Source organism: Delphinus delphis, chromosome 9 (assembly GCF_949987515.2).
Source record: "Delphinus delphis chromosome 9, mDelDel1.2, whole genome shotgun sequence".
In the NCBI taxonomy this organism is placed as follows: Eukaryota; Metazoa; Chordata; class Mammalia; order Artiodactyla; family Delphinidae; genus Delphinus; species Delphinus delphis.
In genome coordinates, this window is record NC_082691.1 from 20,696,753 (window position 1) to 20,719,196 (window position 22,444).

Below are 22,444 nucleotides of genomic sequence, written 5' to 3' on the forward strand. Positions count from 1 at the left end.
AATGAATCAAGGAGGGATGGACGGCGTTTCCCGTCTCTCCTCAGCACCATCTTCCAAACTGAGATAGAATTTCTTATACAGCTTCTGAGTGGTGGCTCTTTGAGAGAAAACTAAGAGAGGGGGAAGGGCTGTCTGTTCAGGCAGATATTCAGAGTTCAAAGTTTGTTGTTGGGGTCAGCATGGCTAGGAAGGGCACTGTTTTTGGAATCCTAAGCCCTTGGTTTAACTCACAGCTCTGTTACCACAAGTCACTGGTCTTGGTTAATCAAGTTCTGTTGGAGCAAAGCCGTGTCCATTGGTCGCGTATTGCCTATGGCTGCTCTCACAGTACGACTATATTGCTGAGTAGTTGCAAAAGAAACCGTATAGCTTGAAAAGCCAAAAATATTTACCATCTGGCCCTTTACACTAAAGTTTGCTGACCCCTGATAGAAACCAAGTGTTAGGGCAGCAAACTGATTAAACTAATTGACACTAAGATGCAGATGACTAATATCTCTTCCATAACCAGCCCCAGGAATATTAACCTATTAAAAATGTTTTAAAGACATAATTAATTGCAATTACATGAATAAAATCTCGGTGGGTCCTTGACAGATACATTTTAGTAGGTACACTTCTCAAGGCCTACCACAGGAAGTGCCTACATCTTTACTTATTTGCTCATTTCTGTTTACTCTGCTTGTGTTGCCCTTTCCACTCCCACTGCTTGGACTTGGGTAATTTCTACTTGTCCTTAAGACTTAGCCCAAGTCTCCCCTAAGACATTTATTCCCCACTGAAGCATTCCCAACACCTGTGATCCTTTTCCATTATTTTTCTTGCTGAACCTCAATTCTAAAAACCACAATGAAAATCATTCATTTTATCAAACTATTTATCACACTGTATTATAATTACTTGCCTGTATGTTTCCTCCATTAAACAACAAACTCCTTGAGAGCTTAGACTGTCTCTCTTCACTCTTATATCCCCAGGACTTAGCATGTTACTTGGCATACAGTAGGTGAACAATACTTAATGAATCTGTATTTATTAATCTCCCTCAGTTTAACCCCTGAAAAGCAAAATTCTGGCTACCTGTTTCCTTGGGAGGAATATTTATAAGTAGAGAATCTCCTTAGAAAATTTCCTTGAATACTGTGAAACGAAATTGGGTAGATATTATCTATAATTGTATCCTCTCTGTTAGAGAAAACTTACTTTATGAGCACTGCTAATAGCTGTTGAATTCTAAGATAATGTTTTTTTTTGTGGTGAAAGTTTCCAGCAAGGTCATGTGCTCAGAAAATATGCCTTATAGATTACAAGCCTAGGTGTGTCAAGGTTTTCTATATTGATATATAGAAAACACTGTTATTATTATTAAATTTTATGGAACATGAGACTCCTGGCCTCTATTTTACAATGGTCCAGATTTTTCTTGATCAAGTTAAAATTTACCTTACCACGAATGCTGCTCCTGAAAACCGGGACTGATCAGCTCTTGTCATTAAGCAGAAGAATCCATTCAGACATATTGTCAGACATGCTGTAGTTACTAGAGAAATATGTGACACCAGAATGAACCTCCGCTGCCAAACAATGGAAGGCATTTCGGTTGATGCAGCGGACATTTGTTGTTTGTTCTGCTTAGCTTTCACTTTCCCTTCTTTTGGTACATTTTCTTTTGGGGACCCACCCCTTCCTCTCTCATAGTGTGTGTGGTTTGGCGGGCCTGACTCTACCCACTCTACTGACAGGGACCATCTGCATTTCCATCACAGTGACTGTTCAGGGACTGGCACACAACCCTAAGCCAATCCATGAGACGCAATCCTGTAATGATAAAGTATGTCTGAACTTGCCAAGGGCTACCATGTTGAGAGGGTCTGCCTGAGAGTGATACCTCTGCAGGAAAGAACAGAGCTGAGAGACAGAGTGAACGGAGTCCTGGTAGCGTTACTTAAAATGTGCGCAGAGCCAGAACTTCCTTTGGATGTTTTTGTTTTCTCAACCAGTAATAGCTTTTTTTGGATTAAACTAATTTGAGTTGGGGTCTGCATTGCTTACAATCAAAAGGTTCTATCAGCTCTAATCAACAAATAATAGTGTAATGAAATTTAAATATTATCTGGAAAAGATGTCTTGGGAAAGTCCTAGGAGCTCAAATAATAGAAAATATAAAGAGAAAGAATATTAAACATAACTAAAAGCATTTTGAAGCCAGTTTCAAAAATTAAACAAATTCTTAACTGGGAATGATAGGTGAGAAAAAAGTTATTATATTTTCACTTTCCATTTTTGAATTTCACAGTTTTGAATATAGCAAAGTATTTTAGTCATATGTGGGGCATTAATATTTTGAATATTATAATTGATATTTAAGTAAAGGCTTTAAGTTTTCTTCAATTACATGTTTTTAAAAGTTAATTCATTCTTTTAAAAATTGATTATGAAATATCTCATACATATGGAAATACACTGGAAACATAAAATGTAAACATATAAAATAATATAACCAGCACCTATGTACCTGTCACCCTAAGAAATATATCATTGCAAGTTGAAGCCCCCTTTTTCCCTCCCTGGACAAATCCCTCTCTTTCCGTCCTAGAGGTAATTACTATTCTGAATTTGTTGTCATTCCCATGCATTCCTTCATGCTTTACCATATATGTATGAATGCCCAAACAACAAATAGTGTTATTTAGCAGGTAACTAAGCTTTACATAAGTGGTACAATAGTATATATTTTCTCCAGCTACTTTTTAAATTAGACACTATATTTATGAGATTCATTCATGTTGAAATAAGTATCTCTCCTTTATTCATTTTCACTACAGTATAATATTGTATTTCAAGTTTTTAATAGGTTAAGAACCCAGTAGGGGGTGGAAGAAATCTATGAAATAGAATTTTCACCAACCTATAACTGAAGTTTAGCATTCCTTCAATTATAAAGCAGGCAACCAACCATAGTAATATGTGACTAGATCACCATTAGAAATCACAGATATTTCCATATCACATTTATGCTTAACATAGAGACCTTGAAATATAGAGTAAGGCCATTAATTATCTTTTTTAAATGCTTAACACTTTAAATTTGCATTGATATTTTCTTTACAAAGTGTTTTAATAACTAATACATATCCAGTAATCTCCTGGGGAGGTATTTTCCCCACTTTACAGAGGAAGGTATTGGAGCTAAAGTGCTTGTGTGATTTATCGAGACACCCAAAGTGTGTATTTCATACCCAATGACACACACCGTATGTATACACACAGTGAGACAATCTATGTATTGCGTTTAATCTAGGCATACCTGATCTTACTTTCCATTCTATCTTTTTTTTTTTCCAGTTCGTAGTCACCTGAGTTTTTTGCTTTTATTGATTTTAGCGTCTAATATATAGTGTCAATTTTTTATTTTTTAAATTAAAGAAAATTTATTTTTTTAACATCTTCATTGGAGTATAACTGCCTCACAGTGTTGTGCTAGATTCCACTGCACAACAAAATGAATCACTATATGCATACATATATCCCCATATCCCCTCCCTCTTGCATCTCCCTCACACCCTGCCTATCCCACCCTTTTAGGTGGTCACAGAGCACCGAGGAGTTCACCCTGTGCTATGCATCTCCTTCCCACTATTTTATATTTGGTAGTGTGTATATGTCAATGCTACTCTCTCACTTCGTCCCAGCTTACCCTTCCCCCTCCCCTTGTCTTCAAGTCCATTCTCTACGACCACATCTTTATCCTGTCCTGCCCCTAGGTTCAGCATAACCTTTTTTTTTTTTTTTTTTTAGATTCCATATATATGTGTTAGCATATGGTATTTGTTTTCCTCTTTCTGACTTACTTCACTCTGTATGACAGACTCTAGGTCCATCCACCTCACTACAAATAACTCAATTTTGTTTCTTTACATGGCTGAATACTTTTCCATTGTATATATGTGCCACATCTTCTTTATCCATTCATCTGTTGATGGACACTTAGGTTGGTTCCATGTCCTGGCTATTGTAAATAGTGCTGCAATGAACATTGTGGTACATGACTCTTTTTGAATTATGGTTTTCTCAGGGTATATGCCCAGTAGTGGGATTGCTGGGTTGTATGGTAGTTTTATTTTTAGTTTTTTAAGGAACCTCCATACTGTTCTCCATAGTGGCTGTATCAATTTATATTCCCACCAACAGTGCAAGAGGGTTCCCTCTTCTCCACACCCTCTCCAGCATTTACTGTTTGCAGATTTTTTGATGATGGCCATTCTGACTGGTGTGAGGTGATACCTCATGGTAGTTTTGATTTGCATTTCTCTAATGATTACTGATGTTGAGCATCCTTTCATGTGTTTGTTTGCAATCTGTATATCTTCTTGGAGAAATCTGTATTTAGGTCTTTTGTCCATTTTTGGATTGGGTTGTTTGTTTTTTTGATACTGAGCTGCATGAGCTGCTTGTAAATTTTGGAGATTAATCCTTTGTCAGTTGCTTCATTTGCAAATATTTTCTCCCATTCTGAGGGTTGTCTTTTCATCTTGTTTATGGTTTCCTTTGCTGTGCAAAACCTTTTAAGTTTCATTAGGTCCCATATATTTATTTTTGTTTTTATTTCCATTTCTCTAGGAGGTGGGTCGAAAAGGATCTTGCTGTGATTTATGTCATAGAGTGTTCTGCCTATGTTTTCCTCTAGGACTTTTACTGTCTGGCCTTACATTTAGGTCTTTAATCCATTTTGAGTTTATTTTTGTGTATGGTATTAGGAAGTATTCTAATTTCATTTTACATGTAGCGCTCCAGTTTTCCCAGCACCACTTATTGAAGAGGCTGTCTTTTCTCCATTGTATACTTTTGCCTCCTTTATCAAAGATAAAGTGACCATATGTGCATGGGCTTATCTATGGGCTTTCTATCCTATTCCATTGATCTATATTTCTGTTTTTGTGCCAGTACTGTAGTGTCTTAATTACTGTAGCTTTGTAGTATAGTCTGAAGTCAGGGAGCCTGATTCCTCCAGCTCCGTTTTTCTTTCTCAAGATTGCTTTGGCTATTTGGGGTCTTTTGTGTTTCCATAAAAATTGTGAAATTTTTTGTTCTAGTTCTGTGAAAAATGCCATTGGTAGCTTGATAGGGATGGCACTGAATCTGTAGATTGCTTTGGGTAGTATAGTCATTTTCACAATGTTGATTCTTCCAATCCAAGAACATGGTATATCTCTCCATCTGTCTGTATCATCTTTAATTTCTTTCAACAGTGTCTTATAGTTTTATGCATACAGGTTTTTTGTCACCTTAGGCAGGTTTAGTCCTAGGTATTTTATTCTTCTTGTTGCATTGGTAAATGGGAGTGTTTCCATAATTTCTCTTTCAGATTTTTCATCATTAGTGTATAGGAATGCAAGAGATTTCTGTGCATTAATTTGGTATCCTGCTACTTTACCAAATTCATTGATTAGCTCTAGTAGTTTTCTGGTAGCATCTTTAGGATTCTCTATGTATAGTATCAGGTCATTTGCTAACAGTGACAGTTTTAACTTCTTCTTTTCTGATTTGGATTCCTTTTATTTCTTTTTCTTCTCTGATTGCTGTGGCTAAACCTTCCAAAACTGTGTTGAATAATAGTGGTGAATGTGGGCAACCTTGTCTTGTTCCTGTTCTTAGAAGAAATGGTTTCAGTTTTCACCATTGAGAACAATGTTGGCTGTGGGTTTGTCATATATGGCCTTTATTATATTGAGGTAGGTTCCCTCTATGCCTACTTTCTGGAGAGTTTTTATCATAAATGCGTGTTGAATTTTGTCAAAAGCTTATTCTGCATCTATTGAGATGATCATATGGTTTTTCTCCTTCAGTTTGTTAATATGGTTTATCACATTGATTGATTTGCGTATATTGAAGAATCCTTGCATTCCTGGGATAAACCCCACTTGCTCATGGTGTATGATCCTTTTAATGTGCTGCTGGATTCTGTTTGCTAGTATTTTTGCATTTATGTTCATCAGTGATATTGGCCTGTAGTTTTTCTTTTTTTGTGACATCTTTGGTTTTGGCATCAGCGTGATGGTGACCTCATAGAATGAGTTTGGGAGTTTTCCTCCCGCAACTATGTTTTGGAAGAGTTGGAGAATGATAGGTGTTAGCTCTTCTCTAAATGTTTGATATAATTCACCTGTGAAAGCCATCTGGTCCTGGGCTGTTGTTTGTTGAAAGATTTCTTTTGTTTTGTTTTGTGGTACGCGGTCCTCTCACTGTTGTGGCCTCTCCTGTTGCGGAGCTCAGGCTCCGGACGCACAGGCTCAGTGGCCATGGCTCACAGGCCTAGCTGCTCCACGGCATGTGGGATCTTCCTGGACCAGGGCACGAACCCATGTCCCCTGCATTGGCAGGCGGACTCCCAACCACTGCGCCACCAGGGAAGCCCTGTTGAAAGATTTTTAATCACAGTTTCATTTTAGTACTTGTGATTGGTTTGTTTATATTTTCTATTTCTTCCTGGTTTAGTCTCAGAAGGTTTTGCTTTTCTAAGAATTTGGCCATTTCTTCCAGGTTGTCCATTTTATTGGCATATAGTGGCTTGTAGTAATCTCTCATGATCCATTGTATTTCTGCAGTGTCAATTGTTACTTCTCCTTTTTCATTTCTAATTCTGTTGTTTTGAGTCTTCTCCCTTTTTCTCTTGATGAGTCTTGCTAATGGTTTATTAATTTTGTTTATCTTCTCAAAGAACCAGCTTTTACTTTTATTGATCTTTGCTATTGTTTCCTTCATTTCTTTATCATTAAATTCTGATCTGGTCTTTATGATTTCTTTTCTTCTGCTAACTTTGGGGTTTTTGTTCTTCTTTCTCTAATTGCTTTAGGTGTAAGGTTAGGTTGTTTATTTGAGATGTTTCTTCTTTCTTGAGGTAGGATTGTATTGCTATAAACTTCCCTCTTAGAACTGCTTTTGCTGCATCCCATAGGCTTTGGATCATCATGTTTTCATTGTCATTTGTTTCTAGGTACTTTTTGGTTTCCTCTTAGATTTCTTCAGTGATCTCTTGATTATTTAGTAGCATATTGTTTAGCCTCCATGTGTTTGTATTTTTACAATTTTTTCCCTGTAATTGACATCTAGTCTCCTAGCGTTGCGGTCGGAAAAGATACTTGATATGATTTCAATTTTGTTAAATTTACTAATGCTTGATTTGTGACCCAAGATATGATCTATCCTGGAGAATGTTCCATGAACACTTGAGAAGAAAGTGTATTCTGTTGTTTTTGGACGGAATGTCCTATAACTATCAATTAAGTCCATATTGTATAATGTGTCATTTAAAGCTTCTGTTTCCTTATTTATTTTCTTTTTGGATGATCTGACCATTGGTGTAAGTGGGGCGTTAAGGTCCCCTACTATTATTGTGTTACTGTCGATTTCCCCTTTTATGGCTGTTAGCATTTGCCTTATGTATTGAGGTGCTCGTATATTGAGTGCATAAATATTTACAATTGCTATATCTTCTTGGATTGATGTCTTGATCATTATGTAGTGTCCTTCTTTGTCTCTTGTAATACTCTATTTTGTCTGATAGGAGCATTGCTACTCCAGCTTTCTTTTGATTTTCATTTGCATGTAATATCTTTTTCCATCCCCTCGCTTTCAGTCTGTATGTGTCCCTAGGTCTGAAATGAGTCTCTTGTAGACAGCATATATATGGGTCTTGTTTTTGTATACATTCAGCTAGTCTGTGTCTTTTGGTTGGAGCATTTAATCCATTTACATTTAAGGTAATTATCGATATGTATCTTCCTATTACCACTTTATAAATTGTTTTGGGTTTGTTTTTGTAGGTCTTTCCCCTCTTTTGTGTTTCCTGCCTAGAGAAGTTCCTTCATCATTTGTTGTAAAGCTGGTTTGGTGGTGTTGAATTCTCTTAGCTTTTGCTTTTCTGTAAAGCTTTTGATTTCTCTGTTGAATCTGAATTAGATTCTTGCCGGGTAGAGTAATCTTGGCTGTAGGTTCTTCCCTTTATCACTTTAAGTATATTATGCCACTCCCTTCTGGCTTATAGAGTTTCTGCTGAGAAATCAGCTGTTAACCTTATGGGAGTTCCCTTGTATGTTTTTTGTCGTTTTTCCCTTGCTGCTTTCAATAATTTTTTTTTGTCTTTAATTTTTGCCAATTTGATTACTATGTGTCTCGGCGTGTTTCTCCTTGGGTTTAACCTGTATGAGACTCTCTGTGCTTCCTGGACTTGATTGACTATTTCCTTTCCCATGTTTGGGAATTTTTCCAGTGTAATCTCTTCAAATATTTCTCAGACCCTTTCTTTTTCTCTTCTTCTTCTGGGATCCCTGTAATTCAAATGTTGGTGTGTTTAGTGTTGTCCCAGAGGTCTCTGAGACTGTCCTCAATTCTTTTCATTGTTTTTTCTTTATTCTGCTCCCTGGCATTTATTCCCACCATTTTATCTTCCAGCTCACTTATCTGTTCTTCTGCCTCAGATATTCTGCTATTGATTCCTTCTAGAGTATTTTTAATTTCAGTTATTGTGTTGTTCATCACTGTTTGTTTGCTCTTTAGTTCTTCTAGATCCTTGTTAAATGTTTCTTGTATTTTCTCCATTCTGTTTCTGAGATTTGGATCATCTTTACTCTCATTACTCTGAATTCTTTTCAGGTAGGTTGCCTATATCATCTTCATTTATTTGGTCTTGTAGGTTTTTACGTTGCTCCTATGTCTATAACATTTTTTTTTGTCGTTTCTTTTTTTTTGATGGCTGGGGCTGTATTTCTGTCTTATTTGTTGTTTGGCCTGAGGCATCCAGCATTGGAGTTTGCAGGCAGTTAGATACAGCCAGGTCTTGGTGCTGAGATTAGGACTTCCTGGAGGCCTCACTTCAATTAATATTCCATGGGGTCTGAGGTTCTCTGTTAGTCCAGCGCTTTGGACTCAGAACTCCCACCACAGGAGCTCGGGCCCTACCTCCGGCCTGGGAACCAAGATCCTGCAAGCTGCGTGGCATGGTAAAAAAAGAAAGAAAGAAAGAAAAAAGGAGTAGTACATTATCAAAGAATAAAAAATAAATTAAATTATAAAGATATAAAAATATATTAGGAAAAATAAGAATATAATGGACACAATTGCAACAAGGTAAAGTAAAACTACAACAGAAAAAAGAAAAAAATAATAAAAGGAAGCATGTGGGCGGAACAAGCCAAAAGGAGCAGAACAGTAACAAAGTATAAAGAATAAAATAAAATTAGAAAACTAAAAGGTTTATCAGGAAAGATAAAAATATCAATGAATCAACAACAATGTCAACAAGGTAAAAGAGAACCCCAATCTAAAAGAGGAAAAAAGAGGGCTTCCCTGGTGGCGCAGTTGTTGAGAGTCCACCTGCCGATGCAGGGGACATGGGTTCGTGCCCTGGTCCGGGAAGATCCCACATGCCGCAGAACGGCTGGGTCCGTGAGCCATGGCCGCTGAGCCTGTGCGTCCGGGGCCTGTGCTCCGCAACAGGAAAGGCCACAGCAGTGAGAGGCCCGCGTACCGCAAAGAAAAAAAAAAGCTTTGGCTATGGGGAGCAGAGTTTAGGCGGGGGTGGAACTTAGACGGGGGTGGGGTCTAGGGTGGGGCGGGACCTAGGCGGGTGGGGGGCGATGTTCAAGCGTGGGGTGGGGCCTCTTCTTAGGACCTGGTCGCTGGGGGTTCCTCCCATCCCCCTATGTGTCTGTGGTCCCCCACCGGTGCTTGGTAGGTGCCCTAGTTTGCAGAGACATGAATTCTGCATTCTCCTAGTCCGCCATCTTGACTCTACCCTCAGGCCATTATTATTTATTTATTTATTTATTTATTTATTTATTTATTTATTTTTGCGGTACGCGGGCCTCTCACTGTTGTGGCCTCTCCCGTTGCGGAGCACAGGCTCCAGAAGCGCAGGCTCAGCGGCCATGGCTCACAAGCCTAGCCGCTTCGCGGCATGTGGGATCTTCCCAGACCAGGGCACGAACCGTGTCCCCTGCATCAGCAGGCGGACTCTCAACCACTGCCCCACCAGGGAAGCCCAGGCCATTAATTTTTTTGACACTGGTAGTTGCTTATCTTGCTGCTATATCTAATTATTTAATGGGCTAATAAAAATACATATATTAGTATAACTTTTTTAGTATGCTGATAATAACCATATTTCAATATCATTTGTTTCTTTATAAACCTACATATTATATTTAAAGACATTAAATTTTTGAAAAGATTTTTCTAAGAAGAGGTCCGTAGATTTCATCAAACTGCCAAAGACGTCCTTCGCACAAACAAGGTTAAGAACATTTGCTCCCAAGCAATTCTACTCCTTGGCATCTACCCAGGAGATAGGAAAATGTATGTCCATACAAAGACTTGTATGTTAATGTTCAGAGCAGCATTGTTCATAATAGCCAAAGAGTGAATGGATCTATCCATATATTAGAGTAATACTTTAGAATCAAAAGAACTAACTGCTGATACAGGCTACAGCATGGATGACCTTCAAAAACAATGTGCTAAGTGAAGGAAGCCGGATCTAAAAGACTACAAATTTTATGATTTCATTTATACAAAATTTACAGAAAAGGCAAATCTATATATGCAAAGTAAATTAGTGGTTTCTTGGAGCTGGGGGCGAAGAAGATGGGATTAACTGCAAATGGGCATGAGGGATCTTGTTTTAAAGTTGGATCATGATGATGTTGTACAACTCTGTAGATTTACTAAAAATCATTGAACTGTACATTTAAAATGGATAGCATTTATGGTATTTAAATTAAACCTCAGTGAAGCTGTTAAAGAAAAGCAAGGACCTTTGCTCCATTGTATGGTCAGATCATTTATTTATTATTCTATTAATGGATATTTAGGTGTTTCCCATTTTTTGGTTTTGCTATTAATATCAATATTGCTATGAGCATTCTTATTTATTTATTTATTTTTATTTTTGGCTGCGTTGGGTCTTTCTTTAGTTGCCTTGCGCGGGCTTTCTCTAGTTGCGGTGAGCGGGGGCTATTCCTTGTTGCGGTGCAGGGGCTTCTCATTGCGGTGGCTCCTCTCTTTGTGGAGCACGGGCTCTAGGCATGTGGGCTTCAGTACTTGCAGCACGAGGGCTCAGTAGTTGAGGCACATGGGCCCTAGAGTGCATGCGCTTCAGTAGTTGCGGCACGTGGGTTTAGTTGCTCCGCAGCATGTGGGATCTTCCCAGACCAGGGACCAAAACCGTGTCCCCTGCACTGTCAGGCAGATTTTTAACCACTGTGCCACCAGGGAAGTCCCCTATGCATCTTTATCTGTTGTAATTCTTTGAAGCCTGACTTAAAGGAATGGAGTTTTTTCTTCCTAGAGGCAAATTCAAATTTATTTCTTCTAGGGCCTGGAAGCAGTTTCAACCCAGGACCACCTTAAAATTAATTTTTGGCTTGAGGTTTTTGAAATAAAATGATGTATGAATTTGGGCCACAAACTCTTGAGAACCAGATTGTGGTTTCACATTTTGGTGAGAGAATTCCCCTGACATCACTACTCTCCACTAAGACTGAGACAAATGAGGAAATTTTTTTCTAGTTCACCTTACCATTGAGGGTCTAGTTATTTGAGGATGGGTCATAGCTTTATGCATGAATTTCCTATCACAGTGCTTCACAAACTATCTGTGAGCCATCACAGGCAGGTACTTTTTTTTTTTTTTAAAATAAAATATAATCAAAATTAGTTACAAGAAAAATGGAATATTACTTGGATGTTACTGCACTATAAAATCCCTAGAAAAGTTTCCAAACACTCTCAATTTCTGTACACATCTCAACATGGACTGGCAACAGATAATTTGTAGACCGATTTGCAAACCCCACTTTGAGTAGCACTGTCTTATCATTCTTCCCACCTTGGGCAGGCCCTAAGCTTTATCTCCTGTTTCCACACCTCATTTGGCCATCAAAATGGAAGTTCAATGTTTGTTGAAATGGGAGATGTCACAGAGTCCTGGGTGGGTTGGATACTCATTAGCTTATCTCTGGATTCTTGCTTTCACTTCCTTTTCACCTCTAAAGATTTCTCTATATATCTCACTAGTTTGGCAATGTGTCAAAAGAGGTTCCCCCATGATCCAACGCTCCCTTTCCTAACTGAAATGTATGCATATGTTTACCAGTAGACAGGCACAAGAGTATTTTTAACCACATTTTTCATAGTTGCCAAAATCTGAAAATAGCCAACCGTTCCATTAACGATAAATACATTGTGATAGCCCTCCCCCCATATGCTATGTAGTAATAAGAACGAACAAACTATTGATACATGCAACAATGTGGATGATTCTTACAAACATGATGCCGAGCCAAAGAAGCCAGATATAAAATCGTATGTATTATATAATTCCATTTAGATAAAGTTTTAAAACATGCAACACTAACCATCCTGAAGACATATTGCGTCCCTGCCTAAAATCCCTTCCATGCCTTGGGGAAGACTGATGGCTCAGACTCATAGGCCCTCCTGCTCTTGTTCTCTGAATGCAGCTCACTTGCCATGTTCCACTTGTGAAAATGCGTTGAGCTCTACATTTAAGATTTGTTCACTTTTTCCTGCATATGTTATACTTCATTAAAAATTTACTTAATAAAAATATTTTAAAATATATAAATATACTAACATATAATGTATATAAATATAATAAATAAAAATATTTTAAAAATAGTTTATCGCACAGCAACAGTCACCAAGCTTCAAAAGACTGAAAGCTGGGCATCATTCATCTTCAGCCCTTCTCTCTCCCCCCAGCCCTATCCAGTCAGTAACCCAGTCTATCACAGTGTCCTGTACTTGTCTTGTACATACTTCCCAGTTCCATCCTCTTCTCTCCATCACCTCTCCAGAACACCATCTCTCACCTGAGCTCCTTGCACCACGTTTCTAATCCTCTCGCTGCATCTACTTTTACTGCTCTCCAGTCCATTCACCCCTCTGGAACCAAGATGACCTTAAAAACAAACAAACCAACCATGACCAGGGAATGTCCCCGCTCAAAATCCCTTCCATGCCTCACCATTGTTTTCAGGAAAAAGACCAAAATCCTCAGTATGGTTGACAAGGCCCTGCCCAGTCTGGCCACTGTCCATGCTAGGGCAAGACCAGTCTCCCTGGATAATCTTTACTCCATCTGCACTGATGTTCTTTCAGGACTTGAATCTGCCACCTTCCTTTTCACATAGGCTTCTTCTTCCATGTAGGTGCTCTGGCCCGAAATGTTTTTCCCTCCTTCTCCCCACTACTTTTTACCAAAGTAACTACTCGGAGATCTTAGCTTTGACCTCTTTTTCAGTTAAGCCTCCACTGTTCTCTTTTTTCTTGCCATCTTAATTTTTAATTTAGTTTAATTTCAATTTAAATAGCTAGTTGTTGTTAGGGCCTATATAACGATCTAGTTATAGAGGAACTAATTTAGGTTGGGGGGAGAGGCAGGTCAGGAAAGGGCAAGGGCAAAAACATGTAAATTGAGACTTGGAGGATGAAGTGATAGCATCCAAGTGAGGAGTGAGGTGGGTGAGGGGAGAGCTGCAGGAGTGTGGTCAGGGCACAAGGAATACGAGGGACATTCCTGAGTGAGGAAACAGCATGTGTAAATCCCTGGAAGTGGAGAAGCTTTAAAAAAGGGATTTTTAGTGTCGAATTGTTTTCTCTTTTAGAAATTTTATGGTATAATGCTTTTTTATTGACCCATGATTTAATTATTTCGTATTTTAATTTGGGGTACATTAAGTAACTTGTTCTGGCAAGACATGCATATCAGAGCCAATCCTCAAATAACCCACCTTTCCAAGTGGTTTCATTCCCTAAAGACTTAGTTAACTGTTTTTTGTTTTGTTTTTTTTTTAACTTAAGAGCCTCAGTGTCTTCAGATTGTACATCTTATGGGTAGTAGGTTTTATAAGCTTACTAACTGCTATCTAAAGAAGGGTTTTCTTTCATTTGAACTTTTTTTTTTTTAGTTTTTCATACGTTTTATTTATTTATTTATTTTCACATCTTTATTGGGGTATAATTGCTTTACAATGGTGCATTAGTTTCTGCTTTATAACAAAGTGAATCAGTTATACATATACATATGTCATTTGAACTTTTATTACCATTTTGGAGCCTATAGAGTTGACTGATTTCACCATCTCCATATGTATATACTTTTTTGATTTTATGTACTTTTTATTTGACTTTTACATAGTAAATAAGAGTAGAGATTCACTTTCTCATACACACCAAAACGTTTGATACTTTGACTCAAAAAATCAGTGAAAGCAGACAGTGAATGAATGCTTACAACTTTAAAATGTAATTTAACAGCTTTTTTGTGTTTCATTTAGAGTCATCATCTTCCAATGATTTGAAAGTTGTGGATCTCATAGTATATAATTTAATTTCCATTGTGTTAAGATTATTCAAATGCTGGTCAGTAATTTCTACTTATCAGCAAGAAATGAATTTATAGTCTGGATGCTTAAATGTAATTTTTTGGTAGACTAATTGCTTCTCCAAAGCTCTTTTAATTAAAAAGGGATCTTACCCCATTTTAAACTCCCTTTCCCACAGATTCACTCATTTTCACCCTGACATCACCTTCTATTTTTTTGCAGATTTTTTTGGATGTAAACCAAATTTTCTTAAAGAGTATGTCTCTATTTTTCCATTAGTTCAAAGGTTTGTAGATTTTGTGGACCAGACAAATATTCCTCAAGATGTTTATTATGGCTCACTAAACAGAAGTAAGATCTAAGGGTTAGCACATGAGCTAGGAACTGGAAGTTTTGAATTGTAACCCAGTTTGCCACGTTATTGTGGGACTTAAAGTGAACTTTTCACTAGGAAGATGCTGTTCCCCATGTGATTCTATATCCATGTTGTGTAATTTTCCTTCATTTTATTTATTTATTTTAATTTATTATTATTTTTTTTTGCGATACTTGGGCCTCTCACTGTTGTGGCCTCTCCCGTTGCAGAGCAACAGGCTCCGGACGCGCAGGCTCAGCGGCCATGGTTCATGAGACCAGCCGCTCCGCGGCATGTGGGATCTTCCCGGACCGGGGCACGAACCTGTGTCCCCTGCATTGGCAGGCGGACTCTCAACCACTGCGCCACCGGGGAAGCCCTCCTTCATTTTAAAAAAGATTATTGGGCTTCCCCGGTGGCACAGTGGTTTAGAACCCGCCTGCCAACGCAGGGGACACAGGTTCGAGCCCTGGTCGAGGAAAATCCCACATGCCGCAGAGCAACTAAGCCCATGCGCCACAACTACTGAGCCTGCGCTCTAGCGCCCACGAACCACAACTAATGAGCCCGTGTGCCTAGAGCCCGTGCTCCGCAACAAGAGAAGCTACTGCAATGAGATAACTGCACACCACAACGAAAAGCAGCCCCAGCTTGCTGCAACTAGAGAAAGCCCACGCACAGCAACAAAGACCCAATGCAACCAAAAATAAATAATAAATTAATTAATTTTTTAAAATATAAAAGATTATTAAAAAGTATTAATAATAATTAGTTGAACTGGATTCCCTGAAGAAGGTATCAGAGATGTGTGAACTTGGGCTTCTATTACTGTAAGGGCACAGGTACACATGCTAGTCCAAAGGACTGCTAAGTGGAGTGTACAAGCATTTACCCTCTTCTTAAGCAGCTCAACACCACTCAGGGCATTATTTAAACAGTCTCTATGCCTGTTAATGAACAACCACAGGGCTGTAGTCACAGATTCGAGCCTGCGTAGTTCAGAGTATAAAAGTCACCCAAATGCACATAGCGAAGTCATGCTGTAAAAGTTAAGAAAGCACAAAAACGGGGAAGATTGGAAAATAAACTTGGTCACATAAATTGAATGTCAAGAAAGCCATGGTGAGAGATTCACAAGAGAATATTTCTTACAGAGTGAAAAGAGGGGGACTTCCTGGGAACTTGGGACCTTCTGGGAATTAAGTGCAATTGTGACCTGGACCAAGTATCAGTGCTTTACTACTTTACTTTACGGTTTATTTAAAGCAGCGACCTTGGGATCAAGCATGGCCAGATTTGATCCCAGGCTCCTCTTCTTATGGAGTGCCCTTGACAAATTATTTAACTTGTATCAATCTCAACTTTATCTTCTAAAAAATGAGGATAATTATACCTACTTCACAGGCCAATGTAAGAATTAAATGAGGTAATCCAACATTGGTTAAAGAATAATTCTCATCCCATCCCTCTAACAGCAACAAGAGGCATTCATTCCTTACAGCGGTTTGCCATGGTTAAGTGCAGGGACTCTGAAATAAGACAAAGTCACAGCTCTCTCACAATTACAGCTGTGTGACCTTGGACATGTTACTTGACCTCTCTGTGCTTCAGTTTCTTCATATGTAAAATGTACTATTAACAGTAATTTCCCCATAGGGTTATGAGGATTAAAGGAGTTAATATATGTAAAGCACTTAGGACAGTACTTGGCATATAGTAAACATTTTTAAAGTGTTAGCTAAAAATGTTCAGTAGTTTTGGATTCTTTCTAGAAGTGATTCATTTTGACTTAGGATTTAGTCACATAACGGGACAGGAAGAGGTGGTAACAGCCTTGCCAGCTGCGGGCGAGTGTCTTGTAATTGAGGCAGCATCGCCTGCCTGCGGGGAAAAGGTGGTGGTGGTGGCTTTCCCTAGTCTAGCTAGGGTTGCCCTGGATGGTTGCAAGGCAGGTCCCGGTGAGAGCCTTTGTAGCCAGCAGCCAGGCTGCCTCGCATCCAGCCTTTGTTACTGTTTCCTCCTTTGTGAAATGGGGATCACATTTGCCTCTCCGGGTGTTGTGAGGATTAAATGAGGTGACTTGCCTACGGCCCAAAGCCTGCACCAGCACAGAGCTGCAGCGGTAACGATTGTTACATCAAATATATACAACAGTTGAGCCCTGGCGGATTTTGAAGGAAGGGAAACCAGAAGGCAGCTAGAAGTGGCCCTTCTACCTGTCTGAACTCGGCCTGGGTAAGAGGAAAACAACCAGTCTCTTCCTTTTGCAACGAAGTGACTACAGAGGTCTCCCCTTGGAAAGACTCCCCTTGTCTTTTCGCACTCCCCCCGTCCCCCTCCCCCGCCCCGTCCCCCCAATGTAGGCAAAGACACCATCCCTTCCAATTTTATAATCTACTCATTTCTGTACGTGCGGGTTTATCTGGACTTGGTGGCAAGCCAAGGGTGGGTGGGGAGAGGCATTAAAACCTGGCAACCCCGCTCCCCCATCTCCGGATGCCGCAGGGCTCCTGCCAGCCGTCCTCGGTTAGAAACGTGCTTTTTATTTCTCTTCCCCGCAGCCTCCTGTGCAGCAGCTCATTACCACCCACTTCAATCACCGCTGCCAGCATCTCTCCAGACGTTTTCCCCTCCCCCCATTTCAGGGACATTGGTCGTAGCTGACATTTAAAGGAAATAAACACCGATTTAAAAAATTACAACCATCTCCGCCTGAAGAACCCAGCAGCAATGAATAATAGAACAGTCCAGCGAAGAGCGCCTGTCGGGGCTCAGCTCCGCCAGCCCTTCCCGCCACACAATTCCCCACACCCGAGCAGCACAAATCACCATTTCCAGGCACCACTGGAGGCTGCCAGTTCTACTTTCGCTTAATCTCATTTTAAATCCGGCTACAGATGAGGCTCGGTCGCTGCGGCGAGGAGCCGGGCGGGGGCCAGCGGGAGAGGCTCGAGGCCTGGGTGGGAAAGAAGCGCAGGGGCCCCTCGCGTTTCGGGGCCGCGGGCGGATCCCCGGAACAAGTGCGGGCCGCCGGGGGCTCCGAGGCAGGCGAGCCCCAAGGGGCGCGGGGCGCAGCCGGCGCAGACAAAGAAGCCGGCGCCCGCTCCAGTCCCCACCGCCCCTCTACTTCCCCCTCGTCTCCTCTCAGGAAAAAGGAGGGAAATCTGAGGGGCAAAAGGGACTGTCTTCTCCTTTTGCTCCTCCGGACAGCTGGGCGGGAGGGTCTCCTTCTCTCTCTCTCTGTGAGGCGTTTAAGTCCCTCCGTGCCGATTCCCGTACCTCGTGGCCCCGAGCCCCCTCCCCCAACCCGACCGACTCGCATTCCCTCATCTGCCCTTCAGTGTGAGAACTGGGCTCAGGCGCCGGGCCTCGCGGAGGCGTGCGCCCTGCGCAGCGCGAGGTGCGGCGAGCGAGCCCGAGTGGGCGGGGGCCGGGCGGGCGCGCGCCGCGCGGCGCGGAGGGGCGGGGGAGCGGCCGGGGCACGTGTGGCGGCGGCGGGGGCGATTCCGCGCCCCGGGCTTTAAGAAGGTGTGGAGTGGGCCGGGCGCTTTCCCAGGCCTGGCGGAGGGGCGTCGCGCACAGGCGGCGGCGGCGGCGGCGGCTGGGCGGCGCACCGCGGCACCGGCCGACGCGCTCTCGGCGTCCGCAGCCGGGCCCCGCGCTCCCGCGGCCCAAAGAAACTTTGGGAGCTGCCGTCTCCCGCGGAACTTCTCGGCGGGGCTCCGCGCCCGAGCCCTCTCTGCTCCCTCTGCCGCCTTCTCGCCGTCTCTCCACGCGGCTCCTTCGTCCCGGCGCCTCCAAAACTGAATGAGAGAGCGGCGCTCGGGGTGTTCGGCGGCGGCAGCGGCGTTATGGAGCGCAGTGGCTGGGCGCCGCGGGCTTTCCTCTTGGCGCTGATGCTGGGAGCGACGCTGAGGGTGCGCGCCGCGGTGGGCTATTACCCCCGCTTTTCTCCCTTCTTTTTCCTGTGCACGCACCACGGGGAGCTGGAAGGAGATGGGGAGCAGGGCGAAGTGCTTATTTCCCTGCACATTGCGGGCCACCCCACCTACTACGTACCGGGACAAGAATACCATGGTAGGTACCACAGCATCGCGCTCGTCGCCCAGCGCAGCTTTGTGTCCCTTTCCTTCTTCCAAGGGGCCGTTTAACCAAGAACCGTGACAACCCTTACCTCAACATTACCTCTGAGGAGGGAGAGAAAACAAAGTTACCGGGGGATAGAGTCGCGAGTTGGGATTTATTCCCCCCTCGCCCCCCGCCCCCGCACTCCACACACTCCCCTCACGCGTCTCCCGGTGAGGAGCCGGTTCTGGTGAGGAACGCCAGAGAATTCTTGAGGTCTTTCCTCCTCCCCCGTGGTTCTAGCAACTGACACTTGAATGAAAACGCGCATCTTGGTTCCTTAACCCGAGTGCTTGGATTCCAGACCTTTGTCCTGCTCCGGGTTCCCCCTGAAGGGTATCCGGGGGTTGCTGGGCTTTGCGGACCGGCTGATGACAGATTGACGCGCCCCGGCCCGCGGCCGCCCCGCGCCGTCGCCCGCCGGCCCGCCGCAAAGTTCTCGCTGCTCCCCAGCCAGGGGTCCCTCTCGTTTCCTTCAGTGTCAGACAACCCTCCTGACAGGGAGCGGCTGCTTCCAGCACTCTGTTCTTTTAAAAGTGGCTTTTAAAATGTCAGGAAATGGTGCTTTTTTCTGAGTCCTCTCTTACTTGTAACCTGCTACTTGTTTTTAGAATGATCTCTGTGATGTTCCTTAATAACTATGTCTTTAATCTGCACAGCTTTAATTTCCAGGTAGGGACTGGAAGTTCCTTATAATTTAAAGGTACCTTTTAAAAAAGGGTCATTCTGGAGTCCTTCATCAAAATGAAACATGATCGAAGAAGGACAGTTTAGCTGCAAGCAAGAGAATTTTCTGTAGTGCGTGCGTTTTTGATATTTGAAGCTAGTAAATCGAGTATGTGGGAAAATAAGATATTGTCTATTTTCTATTACTTCCGCTGGAACTCCTGAATATTTCACTTCTATGGAGCTTTTAAGCGGTGACAGGCACTGTTTAATTAGAATTTCAAGGCAAAAATACTGATACCCAACTATTGTCTAGTGATTTCCTATTATAGTTTCCATCTCTTGTAGGCTAACAGTTATTGGTATAGCAGGAGATAATCCACGGAGCAGCTGGCATTTCAGATAAACATGGATATAAAAATGATAAGAATCCTTAAACTTTCTATTTAAAAAGCCCTTCATATCTGCTTTAAAATGTTTAGCCTAAATAAATGCTTTCTAGAGATTGAAAGTAGTGCTTTTACAACTTTCTTGTGGCATGGTGTCAGCCCTGTCTGTAGAGCAGGAGTCTAATTCGGTTGGAATTTTAGACTTTGGAATATTAAATTTCTGCAACTAGTCCCTTCTTTTAAAATGCTTATTGTATTCTCTTTCCAAGAATGGTCTGGTGTTTTTCTGAGTTCATGAGAATCTTTTGAGAAGGACCAGCCAATATGATGGCAACCCAGACCTCACCCAAAGACTGATTGATTGAGCTTGTCACTTAGTGTGACCTTTAGTAGAGGTGCTTGCCCGTTATTAGCTCTAAGTGAGAGTGGTAGGTAAGTGAGTCAAGGCTGGGCTAAAAGGTGTGATTGTCAGGTTGTGATGGAAGACCTGTGATAACACGTAGGCTTTTTTTTTTTTTTTCCTGTTCTCCATATCCTTTGTAAGGTGCCAGCATAGATAACTTAAAAATACCAAAATATGACATAGTCTTTGCTTTTGCTATAAAGCTAGCAAGTATCAGTCAGCCTAAGACTGACCATAATCACATCCTAAGTCAGAAAAGGAAAGAATGATAGAGAGTAAGAATACAGTGTAATACTTCAAGTTGCGTATTGTGTGGGAAAGTCTCAATTTCTACCTCTTCTGTCACCAGAAAAGGTAGAGAAATTTTATTATGTAAGTTTAAGAAGATTGAATTATTATTATAAACTTTGAGAATGGTTATTGTAAGATTTTAAATTCCTGTTAACCTGTTTTGTCAAATATTTAGATTTTGAAACTGGCTGTAGCTATAGGCCTTCAGTAAGAGTTTTTCCTTGTAAAATTTTCTACAGGTAGAAGAAATGTTTAAAAATGAAATGGTGCTTACATGTGTCTCCTTTTCTTTTAGACTTTTGGAAATTAATGTTACAAATTAATTATGTAACATCTATTTAAGAATTGAACTGTTGATAGGAAAACTTAACCTAATATACTTTGGTATTAGCTCATTTTATAGGAGACCAAAGTAGGAGGTTATTCAGCCAAATTTTTTTAAAACCAAGAAATATGTAAAATATTAGCTTGAGACTTTATTTGTAATCTTCCAAATCTCTAAAATGTAACACTTATGTTAGGAAAACTCAGTCTTATCTATGATTTACATCGAAGTCAGCATTTGAGGGAATGGTTTTTGTGTGCAGCTAATGGCTGTTAACTTTTTTACCTAAAGGAATGCATTGAGATGTACAGTGGTACCTAACACAGGACATGATTGTAGACCAGGCTGTGTCAGCTGCCCTCTGAGACTTGTGTTGTGAGACAGAATATGAAATGGAGAAGCAAATATCAGAGTTCAATATCATGGGTCTCTGTACGTGTCATATTTATTTAGAGATTTTTGTTGAAAACTTTTGGAAAAAAAAAGCAACGAAAATATAATACAAAAGAATTTGAAATTTGTGTGTCTACAGAATTGTCAGATATTTCCAGTGTTAAGTAGTCTATCCATCTGTTTGCAGTTTTGGCAACTCTGTAAACAGTGCATGGTTACTTTTGCTAGTTCTCGTCACTCGTTCACTTGGTACCTCTGTTGTCATCTTCCTATAGCTTTTAAAATCTGTTGTCTGTGACTTTCTTGAGATGACATCGTTGGTCACAGTGAACTATGGTGTCTTTGCATGATGAGTACAATGCAGTTTAGAAGCTCAGCAATAAGAGGTTATATATATGTATATGTATATATATATCATGTTGAATTAGAAAAGTCTGAGGGTCAGAACATTTTTTTCCTAGAATTTCCCTCTTTTGCACAAATCCCAAAATATGGTCACTTTCCATAACATGATTTCCAGGCCCTGTTTTTTTTGGGAGGGGGACCAGAAAGTTGCAAATGATGGGAAAATAGGAAATGGAAACCCAGATGGTCCAGTCAGGTAGCCCTTTCTCTTTCCCAGCCACACCTGGCTGTTCACTGCTCCTTCTCCTAAGGACTGGGGCAGTATTGTGAAACATGCAAAGGTCGAGTTGATGTCTGCACCTTTCCTTTCCTCTGATAATCCCTCTTCCTCACCCCCACTCCTCAGGCTTTTGTTTAAAACTCCTCCCCCAACCAGTTTGTAGTGACTGTGACTTGTCAATGTTATATTCTCCCACAATCTTAATTAAAACTATGGAAAGATGTTTTTCCCTTTTTGTTTAAAAGAATTTTGGCATCACTGAGCAGGCAGATAATATATTTTGAGATAGAAAGACTTTTAGGTAACACTGAAATCCTGTAATGAGGACCTACCTACTCACAAGATGGGCTTTATTCAGTCACCATCAAAAAGGAGAGGTCAGACATAAGAGAAAACATTATCCGTGAAAGCCAAGCATAAGTAAATGAGTCTGTGGAAAGTGCTTGAGCTTTGGTGAGACAATTTAT

The 22,444-nt window shown here is 41.1% G+C and overlaps 1 protein-coding gene across 1 annotated transcript in view; it reads left to right on the forward strand.

Moving 5' to 3' along the window:
* Positions 1-18,284: 18,284 nt before the first annotated feature.
* The window catches only part of RELN (reelin), a 525,406-nt gene continuing 521,246 nt past the window's right edge, over positions 18,285-22,444 (forward strand). Inside the window, exon 1 of the mRNA XM_060020286.1 lies at positions 18,285-18,837. Coding sequence (XP_059876269.1) covers positions 18,612-18,837 — 226 coding nt within the window. The 5' untranslated portion in view covers positions 18,285-18,611. The remainder of the gene's footprint in view (positions 18,838-22,444) is intronic.